Source organism: Sinohyriopsis cumingii, chromosome 15, assembly GCF_028554795.1.
Source record: "Sinohyriopsis cumingii isolate HCF-2022 chromosome 15, ASM2855479v2, whole genome shotgun sequence".
In the NCBI taxonomy this organism is placed as follows: Eukaryota; Metazoa; Mollusca; class Bivalvia; order Unionida; family Unionidae; genus Sinohyriopsis; species Sinohyriopsis cumingii.
This window is the reverse complement of record NC_142975.1, coordinates 126,827,549-126,851,576: the sequence shown is the minus strand read 5'-3', so window position 1 is coordinate 126,851,576 and position 24,028 is coordinate 126,827,549. Positions and strand designations below refer to the sequence as shown.

The 24,028-nt window shown below is 34.7% G+C and overlaps 1 protein-coding gene across 2 annotated transcripts; it reads right to left on the bottom strand.

The window, feature by feature from the left end:
* Window positions 1-335: 335 nt before the first annotated feature.
* On the bottom strand, window positions 336-23,678 carry LOC149782718 (low-density lipoprotein receptor-related protein 12-like). Of its 2 annotated transcripts, none has more exons than XM_089934223.1 (5): window positions 23,475-23,676; window positions 19,172-19,420; window positions 18,527-18,667; window positions 14,242-14,474; window positions 336-2,090 (listed from the first exon to the last, which is right to left on the bottom strand). In XM_089934223.1, exons 1-5 carry the CDS (start codon window positions 23,566-23,568, stop codon window positions 1,878-1,880), a joined length of 930 nt encoding a protein of 309 aa, XP_089790349.1. In that variant the 5' UTR covers window positions 23,569-23,676; the 3' UTR covers window positions 336-1,877. The 2 variants fall into 2 exon arrangements, with proteins under 2 accessions (XP_089790349.1, XP_089790350.1); XM_089934224.1 differs by lacking the exon at window positions 336-2,090 and adding an exon at window positions 3,488-3,776 and having other exon boundaries at window positions 23,475-23,678.
* Between the last annotated feature and the right edge of the window lie 350 nt (window positions 23,679-24,028).

Sequence of the window (24,028 nt, the reverse complement as noted above, 5' to 3'; positions counted from 1 at the left end):
CTACGTCACTATTCCCTTGTACAAATGTATATTAATGTATCATTCACGTTTATCTATGTTCATTCATATGTTTACTCCTCAGTTGTCATATGAATGACCTGAGCGGAATAAACATTATTTTTCTTACATATAACGTTACAAAGTTTCAGGTTTTAATAGGGTACTTGGTGCAAGTTCAAGTTAGAGGTTTCCATACAGGTCGATTTTCCGCCTCTAATTCCACAGATTTCCACTATTCTGCTTTCTTATTGAGAGAGAGAGAGAGACAGACAGACAGACAGAGACAGAGAGAGAGACAGAGAGAGAGAGAGACAGAGAGGGAGAGAGAATTCCGATGAAATTGTATTACATGTTTTATTCATTGCAGAATATTGGTTACAGGGCGTTATTTTTCTCGTTATTGTCTTATTTTATTAATTCTTCAAAACTGTCAATTCACCACTGATCTAAAGACCACAGAAGCGACAGTCTACTGTTGAAACCGTAACAACTGTACACATTTTAATACGCCATGGGCGAATCACAATGTGATATACCAACATTATTGGCATATCAAATTACTGTACACCAACACTTAAAATACCATGTTATAATTCAGTCAATCTAACATTTTCCCGAATGCATTCGGACTTACTTGATGAACTATAAAACGTTGTTACAAAAGAGCAAACACAATTTTTATACATAATTATTAAATGTACCGAACAATGTGTCATTTTCGGTACCGGGTTTGCTACTGATTTAGTATTAGCATTATCCTTTCACTATCAACTCGTTTTCACTGAAACTAATTATTTATAAAACTCATTTTCCTTTCCGAAAACTATACAACTGAATCTAACCCCGAAACAGTATATTATTTCAATATACTGTATCAAAAATGAATGAAAAATTAGCGACAAGATGACATGTTGCCTCGAAAACACGTATCACCTGATTAACACTCATTTTCGATAAACTGGGATGAAGGTTTTTTTTTTAAAAAATCAGGTAAACCCACCCCCCAATCCTGAATGATGATAATAAAAGTTATTTGTAGTTGTATAATTGTTTTTTAAATTCAGGACTAGGTTTCACATACTTAGCTCTAAGACAGCACTGGCTGATCCATTTATACAAAAAGAATAAAGCGCAAGGGACTGGTCTAATGTCCAATATAATACTGAACCTGGGGCAATCGTTCACTTTAATGGTTCTTATAAGTCCAGGAGATAAGCTTTTGTCGTGTATTTTGTGGTTAGAGAGCCTTTAATCAATTATAAAACATACTGACGAAACAAGCTTAGTGGCAAACACTTCTTTTGATTGTCGGACAAAGAAAATGTAAAAAAGAGCTCTTCAACTTAGTCAGCGACACCTTTATTATTTGTAATTGGACTTGATGGTTTTTTAATTTCATTTTGCTAACTTGTTTATTTCACAATTTACTGGATAATCAAACCAAAGACAAGTTTTGATATAATAACATTCGGGACATCCTATGACCAATGTCTGGTTCCCGGTGAACAGGTGCCGGGCAACAACAGGTGGCATCTACTTGCTGTTCTTGAAAATTACATTTAAATAAAGTGCAAGTAAAATTAAATTTGTCCGGTCTGTCGAATTCGTGCATGAAATTTTGCGTTTTTAAAATTGAATTTGACTCTGTCTGCCACCATTAATATTATGTAAGACACACCAAGCAAAACCCATATTGTGACGTGTGTGTATGTGTGTGCTACACCAATCAAACCCCACAATACTATGCTCTAAAAATGCAAGAACAAAGAGAGAGAGAGAACAACTATAATGACGAACTCAGAAACTGTGCCTATAAGCAATCGTTATTTCAAAGTGGCGTTTAAAACCATACATCACTGCAGACTAAATATTGCATATCAAGAAGTCGTCTGAATATATGAGCACTTTATGACGCCACCGTGACTTGGTGACGGCGGTACTGTTATCCAGATCTGGGAGGGTGCATTCCTGCTTGAATACTGGCTATACAAAGGAGGTTTGGCTATGGAACTGGTGAATGGCGTGTGTGCAAGGCTGTACCCAGAGCACGGAATGCTTCCAGATGATCCTGACACATCTACTTGTCCTTCCTGAGAAAAAAATTTTTCGATCACTACTGTTTAAATATTTATATAAATATTAACTATTTAAATCAAGATATATTTTACATGTCTCTTCTACTGCCAAATTGCCCTTTACTATTCCCGATATTCAATTTTAATTTTCTTCTTTTGATTTGTAATCTTAGCGTTAATTAGTAAATTAGTAAATTCGCTATATCATATAACATCAAGGGGCCGTCCATTTACGTACGGAGGGGGTAGAGGGTTTGAAATTGCGTATTTGTGATTAAAATGGGGGTAAGACCCAGTAATACATACGCACATAATAACACAAACAATAGTATTACCATTAGGGACCGTCCATAACTGACGTCACGCACCTAGGGGGAGGGGGGTCACACATTTGTGACGATGTGTGACGAGGGGAAGGAATTTGTTTAAAAAATGTGTGACGAGGGGGGTAGGGGTAAAATAATCGGCCAAAATCGCGTGACGTAATTTATGGATGGCCCCTTACGAGTAAAACGTATGTGTCTTGGCCAATAACAAACAACATAGAGTCTTCGCACACCTTCCCGTTTGTTTGTACCCACAATCGGTTTTAAAACGAAAAACATCAAGGATACACAAAATGCATACAACTTTTTCATTTCATTACTCGACTTATAATTTCTTACCTAATTGTCACCAGGGGTTCTCTAACACTGTCAACTTTTTCACGCTAAAAAGCGAACGGAGGGAGCCCCTAGTGGCCGAGTGGTCTAAAGCGCTGTCGATTACGGATCACTGCCATCTCACCTCTGTCTGCGTGGGTTCGAGTCTCGGATTCAGCCAATGTGGGTATGTGAGAAAGCATGCCAGTAGCTTCTCGTGGGTCGGTGGTTCTTTCCGGGGTTTTCCCGGGTTCTTCCTCCACCATTAATACTGGTAGCCATGTATAGCGTATCGTGTGCATAAAAAATGGCGTTAAACCTTACAACAACAACAACAACAACAATCAAAGCAAACGGAATCTCTTGATGTAAACAATCATACAAGATTTATCACTGTTATTTTCTGGTTTCCAGAAAGAGTCTATTGTTGTCAGAGCTCTGTCATCCAATATATTTGCAATGTCTAGTTTTAGTATTTCTACAAATGAGTTGAACAAATAAAACGGAGGAACTCTTTCATTTGCTCAAAGAGACCTAACTATAACAAATTTACGGAATTATTAAGATTATAAAAGACGGTGAACGATAGCATCTCTTACTTAAAAATAATGACTCGCCTATGCAAATATGACAATTATGTTATTTAACAAACTGTAAAAAATATTAAGTGTATGTGCGTTTGTGTATTAAGTGTATGTGAGTGCGTACACGTGTTTGTGTGTGTGTGTGGGGGGGGGGGGACTAAGTAAAAACATACATATGCACCGGAGAGTAAATGTCCGATTTATTGCGTACGTACTAATTGGACGGCCCGTAAATGATATGAATGCACATTTCATATGTCGTTATATCTTCGCTATCCTAATTGCCGATCCAGTTCGTTCCACACCAGCCTCTGACATATGAGGATATCCAAAATAGCGTTTTGAAAAGGTTCCCTCTTGCGGATAAACGATTTACTCAATGCACCAAACAAAAGTCAATTGTACAACGAAATAGCTCGTTACGCGCCTTGTTAGGCATTAAATATGGCGACTTCATTGTTGTCCATATGTTTTAACTGAAAAGAACAAAAGTGTGTTGTTTTTTCGGTCTAGGTCGCTATATGTAATTAGCAATATGATTCGGTCCGTTTCTGATAACTTCATCCTATTAGAAAGCAGAGCGACAGACACTGTTTCATGCTAGTTACATTTGCTAAGAGTCTAGGAAGGAAGTGAATCGTGGTAGTGAAGATGAGGTTCTGATGATGTCGAATACATCACTGCATTATTTAATTTCTTATAGTTTGCATACTCCAGTGCATTTGATATAATTTAGCCTACTGTTCTTAAGCAATACCTAGCGCACAATATTTAAAAAGATTCAGTGTAGTTCATGCTGTATTTCTTGGAAATATTAAGATCCAACGAAATAACCGGAAGTTATGTTCAAGTGGTATTTATAGAACCGGCATAATCACGCCTGGCAGTTTTGTCATCCTGTGAGTAAAAAAATCCAGATTTTATTTGCTTGGGTTTTCATGATGATTTCCATTTAATACAAGTTACGTTCTTCACTGGTTCAATGGTTTTCATGCTAAATCAGAAAAAATAATGATTTTCCGAATGTTTTAATTAGCGTCGCCAAGACTCTTAAGTGCAAACCATACACAGACCAAGCATGATTTACTCGGTCAAGAAGTGTGCATAACTTTGCTAGCCATGGTTTGTCAATCCACTTCATTTCTCACCGATGCTTAAAACAGGCAGGTAACTAAAACAGTATTTTAAATAAGTACCCTCGTGCAGAAGAAAGAGTTATAGCCCTTGGCAAGCAAAATTAATTAACCAGTGAAAGTACCCGTCGAGTGAACTGTTACGTCTTTAATATGGCCACTTAACCGATGTCCACATATCTGGACTAGAAAGAAAACTTGTGCGTGAAAAGTTTAAATTGGAAACGTGTCGCTGTCAGTGTAGACCGTTACAATTATTGCAAACTATTTTCCTAGCTAAATCTAACGGAAAATCTGATTGGGACAGTTTGCGTCGCTGCATCGAATCAGATAATGGAGCATAAACACTGTTTTGATTAGTTGCATCTGTCAAGTTTCGATGTGGAACAATTTCGATCGACGACCATTGGTTTGCAAAGATAAATGATAAGTCTTTATAACGCTGTTCAAGTGAGCATTAAGTGTCCCGTGCAATGCACAAAGCCATCTTATAATGAGATAAAGTGGCCCGTGTAATACATAATACCATCTTATAATGGGACTAAGTTTCCCGTGTAATATATAATACCATCTTATAATGGGACTAAGTTTCCCGTGTAATACATAATACCATCTTATAATGAGACTAAGTTTCCCGTGCAATACATAATACCATCTTATAATGAGATGACACAATGTTCTATCATAACAGAGCACACTGTAACAACAATTTTGTTTTCATTAGAATTGGCTATCAAAAGTTAAGAACTATAATAAAGTTCGATGTATTGAGTAAAAATAATATGGCGCAGTGTAAACAAGTTAATATGATTCGTGATCACACCCACCTAATAATACGGCAAGTGGTAGGAAGAGGGACTTAGCAGAGAGGCCACACTAATACTGACTTATTTTGCATTAATAATTAAGTATTTGTATTGTCGGCATGTTTATTTTCTTTTATTAACCTTTAATCAGCTGAATCATCGAATTAACACATTGCCATAGCAATCACGCCCTCTCATTATCATATGATATAATATAAAATCAGAGTATTCTATGTTTACATATATTGCATGTGAATTAACGTTAATTGTTTAATGTATAATGAATAATTCATGAAATATAGTTGAATAATGTTGACGCTATTGTGATTTGAATTTGTATAGGTTATATAGAAGTAGATGGCTTGATGATACGCATGCAGCATTGTTGTCTGACAAGCTTTCAGTTATATCAATAAATCTGTCTTGAGAACGAAATTTTATTCTGATGGTCGTTATCGTGATATGTTAGTACATGTTGTTCTCTTAGGTGAGTTAGGACCAATCTGGCATATCAAGTGTTTTTACGAACTTGATATCTAGCACATAAAGTGTTTGTGTCGCTCGAAAATAACGCTCATGGCGCACTCACATAAAGGTCGGTCCTTTCGTGTTTAGCAAGCATTAAGTTGAAATTAAGATGACACCTTTATAACTCTCCGTGAGCTTTTAATCGACCCCACACACCCTCCACGATCCATGGTTTCCATATCGAGATCCTCCAAATTTGGATCTTGCATCTAACGAAGAGTTAACCAAGTTTCAGCATCCCTGAAGCAGATTGACAACACTGTTGGCATCATTTGGTTTGAGAATATCAACAAATACACGTGTTTAGATATCGCGTGATTCTTATAATCTTTTTTCAAGTGTTTGTAAGGCGTTATCAAAGAACAAATATTGAGAAATGCTCGAGTTTTGCAAGCAGTGGACATTATTTTGAACTAGACAAAGATTACAATACCTTTTCTTTGACAAAGCTAATACATCTTTTGCAATAATAGTTAAAAATGCCGATTCTCAATAATAACAGTGGTAGTAAGAAATATGACGATTGTGACGACGACGATGACGATGATGAGGATAACGAGGACAAGGAAGACAAAAAACGGGTGTGAGTTTTCCAAAACCTTTTTTCTTATCTAGGATTTGATATATAAAAAGGACGAATTCTTATCAAAGCAACAACAACAACAACAACAACAACAACAACAACAACAATAATAATAATAATAATAATAATAATAATAATAGGAATAGATGATGATTGTTGTTTCACCAATCATCATTATCATCTTTCATACAGTTATCATTATTTAGCCTACTAAAGTTTTTTAAATTGATTTTTACAATATCTAAAACTGTTTAATTTATTTTTAACCGCAAACAAAAGGGAAGCGCCATTGCTGTTATAGAGAAATGTCATTATTTTAACTCCAACAGAATATACGCTCGGTACCTATATATGTCTTAATAATAACAACAACAACAACAACAAAAACATGACTACTACTACTATTACTACTACTACTACTACTACTAATAATAATAATAATAATAATAATAACGATATGATGTTGATAATATTCAATTTACATGTTTATTCCTGCTCAAAAAGCTTCTCATTTTCCATCTAAATATCATATCATAGACAAAAAACCGATCCTTAACAACATCAACAATAGTATATAATAATAATAACAATAATAATAATAATAATAATAACAATAATAATAATAATAATAATAATAATAATAATAATTATTATTATTATTATTATTATTATTATTATTATTATTATTATTATTATTATCAGTAGTAGTAGCAGTGCTGGTGGTGCTAGTACGTTTGTTGTTCTTGTTCTTGTTATTGCTTGTTATAGTTTTATTCATAAAATATTCGACAGCTTAAAGATAATTATAGTTGCTTGAAAAATTAAGCTTCTTCTTCTCTTTTCATTCTAGATTTTCCTTGGTTTTAGGAGATAAGAAAGAAGGCAATTAACTGCAGTCTTCCCATGTGGAGACGGAAATCATTTTTACTTTAAAAGCTTGACACTAAATTACAACAGTGTTGAGAACGTTATATTTTCATCAGACCTAATTAGCTTCTAAACATTCATTAGTCATTCATTAGATAGAATTCGAGAAATAGAAAGAACAACATAAAACAAGACAGACGAGTAGAAAAGAGTATAAATAAGAACAAATGTGATATATTAATTACCTTATTGTCTAATTATGCATGCTATTTTTATGTTTATAGACCCATTAGGCATTAATCTGAGATACACTCTACATGTACCTACCTGTTTGTAAAACAGCTGCTAACACATATTGTCTAAACATGATAACACAAACTATATTAAAAGTACGTTGAGTGTTATTGACATTGAGCACATCTGCTGATCAAATCCGAATAGATGAAAAAGAGAAAACTCTTTAACTAACATTTCATGAGATGAAATTAATTTTTGACATTCCATCGATGGTGAAACCGTGAAATAGTATCGACGGTGTAACCGTGACAATTGTATTGCACAATTTTATGCTTATCTAAAATTTTCTTTTGCTATGTATATTTGATTTAATTATATCTGATTTAATATATATTTATTTCAATTTGTTTCAATTTAATTGTGTGTCAGTTTTATTTTTATATATGTTTCATTATATGATAGTGTAATGTAAATTTATTCACTAGAGATGATACTTATTCCGAAAATAGTTTGACCTTGACTTCGTTTTATAAACACCAGGTGTTGATCTAGATCCTGACGTTGATTCAAAATTTGTAGCAACCACGTAAACAAGTTCTATTGTTATTTTAAAATGATTGTTTGTTGTCGAGGTCATGATGGGACTTCGTGTTTAAGATGTAAACAATATTTTTTTTTTAATTTTATTTCTTAGAGTAAAATGATTGGTTTTCGTCAGGGCCACACTGGGTAGAAGTGATCTTTAACAAGTACCTAATTTCTATGAGCTTCCAGAACATGATCACGTGAATCCCTGTTTACGTTTTAGAAGTCGATATAACCTACGTTTTGGAGAATTATTCTCAATTGCAGCTGTTCGTTCTCTTACACTGGAAGTTGTATGTTGTGTTATTTGGAATTATTTCAAATTACTTGGATTAAAAAGGATTAATTCTGTTATTGTTCTGGAAAATACGTGTGCTCGTGTGAAATTGTTGAACAAGGACAGTTTTTATAATAAAAATGTAGTCAAATATCCGAAACCGGAGCGATAATTCTTGTTTCTACAAGGAGCTGTAGACTTCAACACTACAGCCTGCAGCATACGTCATAGTCTTCCATCTTGGATTCTTCGTCGGGATTCGAACTTGAAATCAGTAGAACATTTTGTTATTAGGACTTCAAAAAAATTATTCTTAGATTATTCTTGGATTATTTTGGATTTTATTATATGAAACCGTAAGTTCATATTTATTTTTTTTACAGAATTTTTACATGGAAATAAATTATTGTATTTTTTCAAAGCTTGTTGTTTTCACTCTTTCTTGAGTTACTGTTTATTAGAGCCTAAACACGTGACAGGACTTTTCAAACCTTTTTCTTTTATAATAAACACCGTGTGGATTCATGGAGATATATCACATGTATCTATTTATGAAACAGGTGCTAAGACATACGTTTTTGAGATCCGATTAAACGTCCGTCAATTCTGGTATGTATGTATGTATGTATGTATGTATGTATGTATGTATGTATGTACGTATGTATGCATGTATGTATGTATGTATTATGAGGTGTTGATGGGAGTTACGAAACATATTAAAGACTGGTAAATTATATGTGCATGCTTGAGGTTGTTCATAATAGTTCAGACGTTATAGGCATGTACATTTTGTGATTGACTGTGTTCTTGATCTTAATTAAGAACTGTATTACAGGTTGATAAAGCATGCACGGTAGAAGTGATGATAATTGTTCAGATGTTTGTTATGGATTTCGATAATTTCACTAGTGTGAGAACAGCATGCCGACATAGTAAATAAAATAGAGGACAAAACTTTTTAAGTTATGCAATGATCACCTCATGGTGGTGTTATTCTGAAAATTGGGCCTCCAGACTGCTTGTCTCTATGTGCATTCATTGAAATAGTCTATGTTGTGATGTTGACGTTTGCACATTACTTGTTCGTATTATTTGGTAAGATTCAATCTAGCTTTTCCATAATGGTCATCAATCGGTTTGGAGAAGAAAAAAAGTCCTTAAGATGATAACCTTTTTCCATAGGATCCCGTAACGGATTATCCAAGAGATTAAAGATGAAAGGAGTGATGAAGCTTAATTTTAAACTCATGAGTAAAGAAAATGGAACGTACATAAGTTAATATTTTGCCTAAACAATTCCCTTTTGAGCAAAGATTATGACCCTGAATCTGTACACACATTATGCATCGTCTATACACACATTATGCATCGTCTGTACACACATTATGCATCGTCTGTCATTTGTCCATCATGATTAAGCATCATCAAATTGTTTAGTAAATTTTTTAAGATCATATTTGTGGAACGTTTGTCAGATGTTCTATCAAATATGTTTTTGTTTCTTCTCTAGGAACCTGGTTGGAAATTACTAGGCTAATTTTAATCAAACTTTGTATAAATGTTTTCTAGGACATGTTCTGCCCAAGTCATAAATATAATTTATGGTATAACACCCTTATAATAACTTTTACCCAGCTTATTTTTCAGTATCTTCCCAATCAATCCCGTTTAGCTTCCACCACTAGTATGACACTCTAGTAAGGATTCTAATTCCTTTATATAACCTATATTATTTGTACAACTCGAGAACCTTTGGACTCTTCTTTCTAGCGGAGAGACAATCAAATATCAGTAATCCTAAAGAAGCCTAGCAACAGATGTTGACGTCACCTGATTTGATACTATCCATAAAATCAAGTATTTTCTAGAGCTTGATCCCTATTGTCCTTACGATTTACTAATATCTCTTTTTGAGAAACGGTTTTATATATAGGAAAGTTCGAGTTTTTAAAATAAATACTACAATACATTTTCTTGCACACTGGATTGGAAAGATAACAGTAGAGTGCCACTGATTTTTTTTTCTCAAGAGTCTGCACTAATATTACGTTTATAATAAAACTTTATTTTCCATTTATGTTCTGCAACGATAGTCAAAGGACCAATTCGCATCAACAATGACGACGACGATGATGATGATGGCGACGAATAAGACGATGATGAATTGGTACTAGGGTTACTCTTACAATTTATTTTATTTTTTATGCTCTAATAAAATAGGAAATGGATAAATCCTGACCAATTCACGGTCATTCATGTGTAATGTCCTTGAACTTCTCCTACACAAGTGACCTTATGCGAGATGATAGATCGCTCCGCCTACCAAATCACGTGACATGATGACCTGTTAACCTCTGATAAACGTGCAGTATTTGGCAAAGTAATTTTTTCTTAAGTGATATATTTATTAAAAGTGATTTGTCTTATTCTTAATAATGTAAAATTATAAATTTGCATAAATTATGCTGCAGTAGACAACATTTATATTTGTAGTTAAAGTTCGTACAGTAATACTGTTTCATTTCATTGAATAATAAAATTCAATTTTGAAGCGGATAGAGAACTTATCCATGTAAAAGGAAATTCGCTCCAAAAGATGCTAATGTATTTAGTATATAATAGTATCCTTATTAATTGTATCTGGCTTACGTTTAAGCTGCCTTATAAGTAAATTAATGAAAAATTAATAATAAAGTCTTAAATAATTACTGTCAAAAATATACTGTTGTACATAACAATTGTAAAGTTCTACCGTGTTTGACAGATGGAATTTGATAAATGATGTCCGTTGATGCAAATATGTAAATGCATGCTTAATATATCTGACGATAATTATTTGAAACCATCGTTTTTGTATGTCTTTATTATTAATTACATTTTTTGTATCCCCATCCCTTCTTCATCCTAACGAGAAGTAAAGAATCACTCAAGTGTCTGAAAGATCGAGACGATAAATCGTTACTTTTGGGACAAGCCAACAATAAAATGTAAATTTTCAAACTTTAGTATAATGCAGTCTGGGGTTCATTGCTTCCTATACAAGAAAGCCAATATACATCAAAGCCCGAAAGTCTGCAGGATCCCCACCATGTATCTACAAACGTTTATTTTTACATATATTTTTAAATTTCAATATCTTTTTCTTGCTTTTTTGGCTTCAAACTATGAACGGGACATGCCTTTTCTACATACTTTCATGCAAACAAACATGTTGTAAAGATTAATTGTTTCCATATTCAGCTGATCGTACACGCGGTCTCAAGTCTTTATCTATCGACGTTTTTGTTTATGCTTCGGGAAAGGAATAAATCTAATTCCTCCATTTAGACGATCTGGACACTGACTGTCAGAATTACAAGGCTCCCACTGACTTTTTTTTTCACCTTTAGCGATTGAAAAATCAGCAAATCATTGCAAAATTTGTCACATTTTATCATAATCAACTCATTATTGCGACAAGCAGTTTGTCGGAGGAAAATGGCGGACGTAAGCAATGCCTGAAGGTATGTCTAAGTTAAGCTAGCTGATTGGTTAATTGATCAGCATGATTGAGAAGTGGCGATAGGTCAATTGGAGGTAGATACATAAAACTTCAGTCAATGATATTCCTAATTATGTAGAATGTATCAGCACGTTTTAAATTTGTATCGCTCCCCTACGGGTGGAGCTAGGACGGGGTAGAGGTGATTTTACATAAATCTCTACTAACTATTGGGTGTCTTGGGTGTCTGAGAAATGGCACGTGAGATTAAAAGCCATGTCATCAGCCTAGAAATGCGCGAATGAAATTGATAAAATTTGCCTACCAGCTTTTGGGTGCTGTAAAAAAATTCAACTGGTTGCTAAGGAACACCAAAAGTTGCTCGAAAAGCCATCCAAAACATGACTTTGGCAGAACATGCCCTAGAATGCATTTCTACCTCGTTTGATCAAACTTAGTTCAGTTGTTTCCAATCTTTTGTCAAGGGAAGACAACCAATAATAAAAATTTGATAACAGCACCAACAAAAATAAAATTAAACTGGTTTAATTTTCACCTGAGCTCAAAAGAGAATGTGATAGCCTCTATTTCATAAACGGACAGGTAGAAAGATACAATAAAAGATGGCGAAATAATGATAGATAGATAGGTAGATAAATTTAAAGAAAGAGTTCATCTCAATGTTCATTGGGTGTATAAGACTAAAATACAACACAAATTAGACAAAGAGTAGGTAATTAGTTTATAACATTGGTGGTTATCAATCCACCTTTCTACTTTTCTCTGTTGTAATCTTTTGTTATATTTGTTTTATCTATTGAGAGAACTATCGCTAATTAATGTTGGATGTTAATTAGGTGTTGGGAAAATATCAGTTATATTGTTATTCCGTATGATGATTGACAGGGAAATTGAGTTGTATTTTCGGGGGGGGGGGGGCTGCAATTAATTGTTGGCATGTGTATTTAGGCATTGCTTTTAAAGAAACGTTGAAAGTAGATACTGAATGGAAGAGAAGGAAACTGATTTTCTCAAGCATCAAGGTGTATCTTTAAGTTTTTCAAATTGTTGAAGAAGGGCAAAAATATTAAGGTAGAATATCTAAACGTGTTCAACAGGCAAATATAAGCTATTACTATAATAATAATAATAATAATAATAGTAGTAGTAGTAGTAGTAGTAGTAGTAGTAGTAGTAGTAGTAGCAGTAGACAGTGATCGATTGATTGATTTGTCCTTTACTTTATTATATTAAGCAGAAAACGCATGCATGGGAATCGAGCGAAATTTGTGTAGGAGGAATACAAAATACCAATTATATATTTTCGTTATAATCAGCAGCAGCAGCAGCTAAGACATGAACAAATAGTGTGAAATTCTCTTAAACAACGCTGGAGGTTTCATATGACGTTTTCTGATTTAATTCAAAAAAAATTTTAAAAAAGATTTATGTATTGCAAGCATCCAACATTTTGTAATATTCTCGATGATGATGATGAACAACTTGATTATGATTGGATGCGGTTGCTTGCCGCCACGTCAAGTGTAATTCACAGACCCAAAGCACCGAATTATCTGATCGATACGCCAAGGTGTAGATAGGGTTAACCTTGGCTAGCAAAGACACAAGTCAGGAATGTCAGCATCCGCAGCATCTTGTATGCGGATATTTGATTGGCTGTCCGCAAGACGGAAGAACCCAAATGATGGGTCTCGAGTTGCAAATTGTTGAAATGTTAACTTATCGTAGTGTATTAGTCAAACGCTAACCGTATGGTATCCATGGACCGTCGACCAATACTACAGTTGGTAGATTTACTGATATTTCGTTTAATGAGACGTTTGATACGATCAATATTGAACAAAAGTCCAGTTTTTCGATCTGTGAAAATAGTTTTTAGCTAGATTAAGGCTATAATATATTTTCTTCAACATTTTATTGAAGATAATATTTCAGACTTGGGAATTAAACTAACAGAATGCGGGTAAAATCGTCTATTTATTATCAAATTAGTGATTGATGACTAGAAACAGAACTCTCCTGTATGCAGCAGCGTGCGTTGTCAACATAATTGTGAGGGGATATGTGTGTGAAAGGCCATAAGCACTTTTTTATTGGCCTGTCTCAACAAAGAGAACTATAGGTACCAATATCTGTCTTTATAAACACCACCATAATAAAAATCACCTTCCCGATATAGATTTACCGTCTAGTCACATAATGTCTCACACCTTTGTCAGCCACATTATTGGTCGACGGTTCATTGTATCGGTACGCATAAAGATATTGACTTCATTATTTTCATATTATTATAGAAATTATAAGATTAGTTAGGTACAATTTAAAACTAATTTATATATGCTTGGCTATTTCTAAAGCTAGAAGAGGCAAATAGTGTGTGTGTGTGTGTGTGTGTGTGTGTGTGTGTGTGTGTGTGATTGTACCTTTTCCAAAACAGGCTTCTTTTCTCTCCTACAAAGGCAATAAATCACGAGACCCGTCAACAGACACGCAGCAAGTGATGCCCCAACAATACCCCCAATTATGGCACCGGAAGCAATCCAACACTCGTCACTTCCGTCCCCACAATTATCGTACTGGTCACATTTTAGATTCTTTTCAATGCATCGTAAATTTGTCCGGCACTGATATTCGTTCATGTAACAGCTCGAGTCACCTGCAAAACAAAGAATTCCACTAAATAAAAGCACAATGGACGGCATTGATTGGATATTAAGCTGATACGTAGATTTTCTGTGGATCGTTTCTCCCCTGTCTGTTTATCCGACTATCCTTCTCTGTGTCACTCTGTTCGACGTTGTCTCGTCGTGGATGGAGAAAGGGAGACGAATAAATACAGTGAGGTTTTGCCAGGCAAGCGGACAGAGAGATTGAGAGAGAGAGAGAGAGAGAGAGCGACGCAATACACATTATGATTTCGTAATCTTTACTCCATTTGTATTCTCTTTTTGTTTCATATTGCGTGTCCCCTCACCTACACACCTCCGTCCACTCCTGCGGGAGCGGGCATGTAGAAATACTTCGGATGCGTTCCATCAACCTGTGTGTATCATAAGGTGCGATTGATGGAGGCAACCCTTTTGACTTGATATGCGTATCGTGGAGGTGTTTTGACGTGAGATGCATTTCGTGGAAGTGCTTTAACGCGGTATTCGTATCGTGGCGATGTTTCACATAAGAAGGTTCTAGACTTTCAAATGAGTGCAGTTTGCATAACATAAACTGTCTTTGTATTTTAAGGGTTTTGCCTTCTCTTGCTTTTTGTATGTCTTTGTTGAGATAGCTTAGCTCTTAGCGATGCGATTGCGCGGATACACACACACACACACACACACACACACACACACACACACACACACACATACATACATACATACATATCACATTACATTCCAGTGAGCCATTCAACTTAATAATTGTTAACCGATACTCTTAAAAATTCACAAAATGTTCCATGAGATTATTGTGAATTATGCTTGCACAGTTGATCTGAACAACTACATTGCACATGTTCAAAATATGTAAATGTCCATCCTTGCTTACAAGTTTTGGGGATCAGAATTTCATGTTTAGTTGCTTACATCGGACGGCTTGGTTGATCCATGAGGCAGTAATTGACTGTATTCGCTTGATATATCCAAAATTGTTATTTTCATAATGAATAAACTTACTTATGATAATATCCTTTAATTTAGTTCATTGTGACTTAACTTCACACCCCTCAGGTGGCATAGTGGTTAGAGCGTCCGCCTCAGAAGCGGGAGGTCGTGGGTTCGAACCCCGGCCGAGTCATACCAAAGACTTACAAAATTGTTACTAACAGCTGCCTCGCTTGGCGTTCAGCATTAAGAGGTAAACTGCAGACATCGTAGCGATATGACTGAAAAATTGTTAAAGCTACGTTAAAAATCCAAATCACACACACACACACACACACACAAACACACACTTAACTGCACATTATACTGGCATGAATTAATTGTAGCTATGATCAAATCTCACCAATCCCCGCAATGCCTTATACGTTATCACAGCTAGAGTACCTTATTAGTTATTTAGCCAGCAAATGGGTGAACATAATCTAATCAACATACTTCCTGAAACTCGTATATATTTGGGATGAATAGTCAAGTTTAATGCATGCCCATTGCTGTATGTTTCTGGGTGTCACTATGTCAACTTTAATACATGCCCATTGCTTTATGTTTCTGGGTGTCACTATGTCAACTTTAATACAAGCCCATTGCTTTATGTTTCTGGGTGTCATTATGTCAACTTTAATACATGCCCACTGCTTTATATTTCTGGGTGTCACTATGTCAGCTTTAATACATGCCCATTGCTTTATGTTTCTGGGTGTCACTTTGTCAACTTCAATACATGCCCACTGCTTTATATTTCTGGGTGTCACTATGTCAACTTTAACGTTTTTTCACGTGCTTCCACCCTTAATGTCAACTTGAAATCTCCATAACTAGCACATTTTAGCTTAATTTCCCTCCATAACTAGCACATTTTAGCTTAATTTCCCTTCATCTTTCTGGCCTATAAGACTAAGTGAAACATGTTATATCTTTTCAGGTCAAGCCTGGTATCTGGAACAAGGTGGAAAATTTGGATTAGTTTGGAATCTGTCCAATAGTCATAAGGTGATACCAAGGTTTCATTAAGACATGTCCAATGTACCCGACATAAATTACAAAGATTCGTTCATACTACCACACTGATATATAGCACCTGGTGCCATCAAAACTGGGAATCTGAGTGCGCTTTTATTTATGCTAACAATTGGCCGAGTACCTGACACAGTAAGTTTCGAACATAGCACTTCTCATTGATCTGTTACGCATATTTTGTATTGTTTCTTAGCTTTTCGTATATGTTGTGTATATTTGTATTTTATAACTGAACTTTGTCCAGAATCAAGCTAATGGTGTACTGACCAGTGATATATATTTTGTAAGGAACATAATACATAACTAATACTTCTCAATCATTGTGAATTACATATTTATATCATTATTAATTATATACATGTTTACTTCGGTTCGAGTTTAAGATACAGTCTTGATTCTAACCATTAAATCTTCCAGAATTGTAATTTCCCATTAAATTGACAAAGTATTTCCAAAAAATGGTAATTGCAACATAGGTCAAGTAGAGGGGTATATAATCTTGTTTACGTTTGGATTATTCATTCTTGCCTTAATATTAGAAGCAGAGTCAGCTTATTGTTGCGTTCAGTTTTTAATTTTGGCTGATTAACATTATTCGCTGGAAATACAAAGTGTTCAATAATATTGTTGGACCAGAACATTAATTTGGAATTAATGTGAATTCAGTCAATGACCCTTTAGGAATATATTATTGTGATGCATCAAAGAGTCTGCTAGCACATCGAAACAATTCAGTCCATGGCACATCATTACCTTCGAGACTACATGCACATCAACACATTTGATATTGGAATTTATTTGGAACACCATTGGAATTCAATTTGAACTTTATTCATTTGGACTTGTGATACAACTTTTAGGACCAATTGTGATTTAATTCACAATATTGTAAGTTCTTTTTTAAATTTTCACTTTGTATTCCTAGGAAAAATTATTTGTTGAATTTATAAAACTTAGGGACCTTTGCTTTTATCTGTTACTCATTTTAAGACCATAGAAACATAACAAGACCTATATGCATTTGAACAGGCTTACTGCAATTTGCTGCACCAATCAATGTGAGCTATCTTGTTTCACTATCCCTGGACAAAATGTTATATGTTGTACAGACCCAACCTACTACTTGTGTTGAATAACATTCATTAGTCAACTTTGCTGTCAAACGTTTGTCAGTTTCAATTAAAAATTGTAGGCAAATTTAATTTTACGTTAAAATCTAGTTTTCTAAATTTAAAATTTTATATAAAATTCTATTAAAATTGAATTTATCAATGTCTTTAAACTTCATCGTTGTTTCTGACAGGTCTCATCCTGTATTACAATTAAGTTTTTGCTGCATTGAAGAACTCCTATAATTAAGGAAGATACAGTAAATTTTGTTTTGGTTTCTCAAGAGCATTTGGCCAAAAACTCTGTGCAACACCATCACCAAACACTGTCTGACAGCTGTCACAAGCCTAGTTTGCTAAGAAATTCAAAAACACTTTGTGTGTTAAGTTGAAATAAGAGTGTCATGCAAATATAAAGGTTTGACTAAAATTGCCAAAAACATTTGGCCAGATAGGACTCAGATCAAAATTACTATTCCGGTTCAGTATCCACGAATGTAATCCCAGTCTGTTTTTAGGTCATTTTTAGCTCTCTCATTTGGTAGTGATACAAGAAATAGATTCAGACATTCTTGGTATCGATTTCTTTAGAATTCGAGCATTATAATATAGTTGTCTGTGTGTATTTCGGCGACAGTGCACAGTGAGTAACGAGGCATCGATGCTGATCCGGACGTGAAACCTGTGATCCATTGCACGGTGCTTTGTTTACGGTCCAGCCTCTCAAAATAATGACAAAATAATGACAAAAATACTTCACCGTGATTTCATCTTTGAAAGTATTTTTAGATTAACATAATGTTTACTAGGATTTGGGCAAGTGGAAAGTTGTGTAATGAGAAATAAATGTACAGCCTATATAGGAATTGTGATCTGAGTCCAGGCTGTGAACAGGATATCGATGGGATATAACCCATACTTACTTGATCTGTAGGCTGTTAACAGGATATGAAAGCCTTCGTCGGAAAGATAAGCGTTACTTCGAAACTTTAATGTAACAATCTCACCGGAAGCTGTATATGTATATATCGGGGCCACAGAACCGCATATTCGTCTACGCAGCCCTAGAAAATGAAAGGCTGACCATGAGCTTTGTAACTTCAGATGTCACATTAAGTGTCAGTTATCTAAACAGAAATAGAAATATTCCACAAAATCATAATAAAACACTGAATTTTATGCTCTATGCAATTGTTTTTTGATCGCTAAAGAGATGATGCTGTCAGTTAACCCCGACATAAACAAAAAATATTTTCAATAAATTAAACAATATAATGCAACTGCACCACTACTACCAAAGCACACCGATATAATTAGCAGCTTGATGGAAATATGTGCTTGCAAATACGATGTCACTTAAATCGGCACATTAAGGAGACAGTTAAGATGATTCAATTTTGCTCTCAAAATATCTAATCAATTTATAACAGTCACCTCAGTATTTTCTTAAATATGCAAACAATTCTAGACCTATAACAATGCAAGATAACTCGTAGACTGTCAATCAAAGGGCAGATAGCATACGATTAATAACCGAAGGACATACAACTTTTGTTTGAATTGCTTACCCTGGACGGCTTCTCCATCCTGGCTTTGGCCGTCAAAGATGATAAGGTAATCATCCGAGCAAGTGGCGCCCCATTCTATATCCAGACTTAGAAATCTAATCATCAGTCTTTTTCCAGGAGGGGCGCGAATCTGAAAGGTGCAGTCCAGATTGTTATTGTAGCTGATATTGTTTGTCAACTGTACGCTTGCAGCCGACGTGTCTTCCTTGGCCAAATCGACCATACCGCCACATTGGTCCTCCATGTAGTCTGTTGGTATAAAATGCACCCATAAGCTACAACATTTTAAGATATCGGTCTATTGGACATATTTCACTTCGCTCGCGGTTTGTTTATAATAAGCGGATACATTTAAACCTAATCCATGTTTAAAGTTTTGACAGCACTGAGATTATGGCGTCATGATTAACAAAACATCAAAAGACTCTAGATATGTAGAAAACTAACTTGTTCTTGCAACATTTTTACTGAATGATATGATTTTTTTTTTTACTTTTCTTCACCTTAAAGATACGAATTAGCATTGTTACGACTCTGTGGTTTTTAAGCAACTAACATCAAAGAGCAAAAAACAAGTTTTGTAAACTTCAACAGAAAATGTAATTGTTTAAAATACAAAGTGAAAATGTATTTTAAAAAACCACGGTATTGCGAATTAAATTCCAAATAATTATAGAATTACTAATACGTGCTAATGAATAAACATTAGTGGTATTCCAAAATAAACCCAGCGCTGAAAGTGTTGATGTGCCTGTGATGGCATAGATCGTCTTTTGTTGAATCACAATAAAAAATATCCCAAAATATATGCTTATTTGAATTTCACTATATGTCCAAGTCTTTATTTCCAAGAATGTTATTCTAGATGAGCACTTTTGTACCCAGTCAATAAATAATTTGAATAAATACATTCTAGCCCAAATGAAATACTGGGAAGTACAATAAGATTGATTTCTACTTGAGATGTTATATTCCTCTACCTGACCTTGGTCACAATTAGCATTTTCTTTTTTAAAAAAGAAAAGAAAATATTACCTAGAAGAAGACGATTAATGTTTACAAGATACAAATCTTAGTTATAATTAAAGGGTATGTTACTTAAATTATAATAAAGAACATGGTAAGCACAATGTCCTTTACTCAGACCGAAGATAATAATCCTAATATTAATCCTTCAGTCAAACAAGGTACAAAAATGTTGTTTTACAGGACTGTTACTGTTTTTGGACAAGGTGAGCTATACAATTTTACATAACCCATAGCATGTAATGAAATACAAAATATAAAAAAAGAACCAACAAACAATGCAAAATATATAACATCATGTTTTGTTTTCTTGATCAATTAAATTTGCTTTCTAAAAAATATTTATATAGCAGTCTAGCGCTTCGGAAATTCGGGCTCCTCGTTTTCGTTTCAACTCGTGTTTCTTCAGATCATATTATGGTTCTAAATTGTCGATAAAAGCCAAACAGGACCGAGTGACCCAGACTGCTTGCCTTAGTTCGTTGTTACTCGAACTGGCATGGAAACTGTTAACTAATAAAGAATCCAGCCTGGAACCCTGCCTTTCCATTATGGCCGATACCAATGGAGAAATTAAAGACGGCGGAAGTAATACAAAAATGCATTGGCAATAATGAAATAGAATTAAATCAGTTATTTCCAGTTGTGCCACCGCCAGTTTTTTCGTTGAATTAGTCACAACTATGTTCATTAAAGAAGTACTGAGTGTTTGTTTCAAGTGTCACTATGCAGTACGGTTATTTTTAGCCATTATGTGCGGGGGGGGGGGGCTACATTGCAAGTTTCTTCGCGTTCAAACCAAACGCAAGGTTTCGGTGTAAACGAGGAGTTATGCTCATTGACATTCCCCAATTAATGGAAGAGACCATTTTCATTGATGGCCTACACATACATAGAAAGGACCCGCCCCCCCCCCCCGACCCAAGCAAGCAAGGAAGCAAATTTTGCACAACATTCTTGCAGGACAAACTAGGAGGCAGTCTACCGTCTGGTTCCTGAACGTATAGGTGGACTGAATAATAGGCTATTTAAACAATAAATGACTTCAAAAAGTCTCTAATTTTCCAAGCAAGCTGCTTATAGCGGCTACCAATTTGATTAAATGAATATTATTCAGAAATTGTTTTTCTACTTTTATACTGATTTTGCTTTTTATCTATTGCGCAACAAATTGCGATAATGATACATTTATTTTCGACGTCACGTAGTACGTCGAAATAACCGGTGTCAACGCCATTTAGTTCTATGTACAATTAAAAGCGAACAGCAAAAATCATACTCACCAGTAGCATTGTGCGAGTGAATGCTCCTGTCTTTATTCTTCTAATACTATATTGAGCATTATGCGCGGCTAAAGCAAATACGCCATTAATTATGCATTAAATAAAGCATGAGTGAGATGGCAATAGTGGACATGGCATAATCCCTGGTTTATATTATTTTGTAACATAATAGCGTTAACGTGATTTTTCCTGTGTCTCAGACAGCAAACGAGGCTTTTCTTACGGCCGTTTATAGAAACACAAATAGAGATGATGATATGCTCCGCCTCCCCCCCCCCCCCCAAGAAAGAGAGTATATCGGCGATATCACACATTTTCTTTTTTCAAACACTGGTTTGTCAATAGTGCTTCTATGGATGATCAAATGGTAGAGAGGTAAATCAGAATATTCTCTGTTTCAAATTGGTTTGATACGTCCCCCGCTAAGTGGGTTCGGTACATTGTACCAGGACATTCTCACCAGGAATGCACCATTGCAAACAATGTAGGAGGATTTTGTACAACAGCAAGGCGATTCATTCCACAAAAACAGACAGTGCATAACGTGCCAAAGCTATGAATATTTTATTGTGTAATTTTATGAATAAGTGTAAGATGAAAATTGTTGTTGTGCAATTTTATATTATTTTTTTTTTAAATGTAATGACGCAGGTATTTATGGTTTATAAAAGTTTTGCCTAAAAAGTTTGGGGTTTTCATTTTGCATATGTAAGAGTAAGAGTGAAACAAATTTACAATACATTTGCGAGTGTCAAAAATTCAACATAAAACCATGTTTCAAACGGCTAATTAACTTGACAACCAGTAATACATTGCAGTTACTATAAATAGTCTTCTATTTAAGTCAAGTAATTGTCATTTTACAGTCTAATTACGTTTGTGTGTGTATGTATGTATGGATGGATGGATGGATGGATGTGTGTGTGTGTGTGTGTGTGTGTGTGTGTGTGTGTGTGTGTGTGTGTGTTAACGACTATGGTCTCAAACTAAGTAACAGAAAAGAGCCAAAACCAACACGCTTTTTTTTAACAATTCAACAAACAATTTATTTCCTAGAATACAAAGTAAAAATGTAAACAAAAAAAAATTGCGGTTTTTCGAATTAAATCCCAAATAATCCAAGAATTTCTGACACAAGTCCTAAATATTAAAGTTCTCAATAAACTCAAAATGGCATCCCAAAATAAATCCAACGTTGGAAGTGTTCATGTGCCAGTGTGCTAGTGATGTCCTAATAGTCTTTTGTTGAATCACAATAATACAATCCAAAAACAGATCCCTATTTGAATTTCATTATAAATCCAAGTCTTTATTTCCAAGAATGTTATTTCTGAGACCATTGTATTTTCAGGGAATAATTGAATAATTTGCATAAATAAAGGAACTACTGGACATAAAATTATTATAAATGACTCTGCTCATATCTTCAGCACTAATGAATAATATTTAGATGTTAGTACCATTTTTATAAATCTTTGAATTGACTCAGCCGGGGTTTCTTTTTTTTATATATAACTCTGTTCATGGGGACGATATAAATGGCCTGAAGTAACATTGGGGTATCCATGTAATGATAGGGACAGATAGAAAACCATGATATATCAAAACACGGGATATCAGACCTACTATTGAAATACAGAAAATATTAAAATATGGAATTTAAAAATCAAACCACTTTGTTTTCCAAGAAACAGAGGAGTAGAAAACTGTCGTATCCCCTGGCACCCACCAACCCCCACAAAAGAAACAAACTCAAGAAAACAAAAAACCAAGAAGATTATCGAATCACCTCTGACTCCGATGTATCATCTACATATTCTAATTATTACAACTGAATATTAACCACAAAAGCATAAAACTACACTGATGCAGAAATTTATAAGACAAAATTGTTTTGCCCATCGAAAGAAAAGTTTTGCGTACAAACGTTGGTTTGTTATTACAAATAATATGAAATCCAAATTAACAGTGATCAGCTAGTGACGCGTACTTACACTTTTTGGTTGCAGCCAGAGTCCTTTGGAAATATGTGCCGATCCAAATAACCAATAGGAGTTCCAAAATCCCTTTCCCCATGGCGCAATTCATAATCTGTTTAATCGGTAAGTGTACACATGTCTAATGTGTATTTTACCTGTAAAAAGAATACACCAATGTCTCGCCATGCTATGCATGTCCTATCCATCTCTTTCCATTGAGAGGCCATTCAAGGGAATTTCAACTCTTTTATGAAGAAACTAGTTTATTTTAATCTTGAGACAAACACTATTAACTTCTGTTACACGATATTTGCATTGTTTCATACGAACTTAATAGTAGGGCTTTAAGCAAGCGATACATTGTGGTACCTTGTTTCAAATACTGAACAGAAAGATATCAACGAGTACATTCTAGACAGTATCAGTCAAAATACTCCACCATTAATCAGCCAAAATCTGGTGGAATAAACTGTCATTTGCTCTCTACCTCCCGATACTAAAATAAGTAACTTGCATGACTAGAGCCGATTTATTTCTAGTGTAACACTAATATCTTCACAATTCGGATT

Coding starts and splice junctions, on each gene's coding strand:
- LOC149782718 (XM_089934223.1), bottom strand. CDS start 23,568: ATGAATTGCGCCATGGGGAAAGGGATTTTGGAACTCCTATTGGTTATT. Junction 19,421..23,474: donor TCTGGCTGCAACCAAAAAGT/GTAAGTACGCGT, acceptor TTATACCAACAG/ACTACATGGAGGACCAATGT. Junction 14,475..18,526: donor GTTAACAGCCTACAGATCAA/GTAAGTATGGGT, acceptor TTTGTTTTGCAG/GTGACTCGAGCTGTTACATG.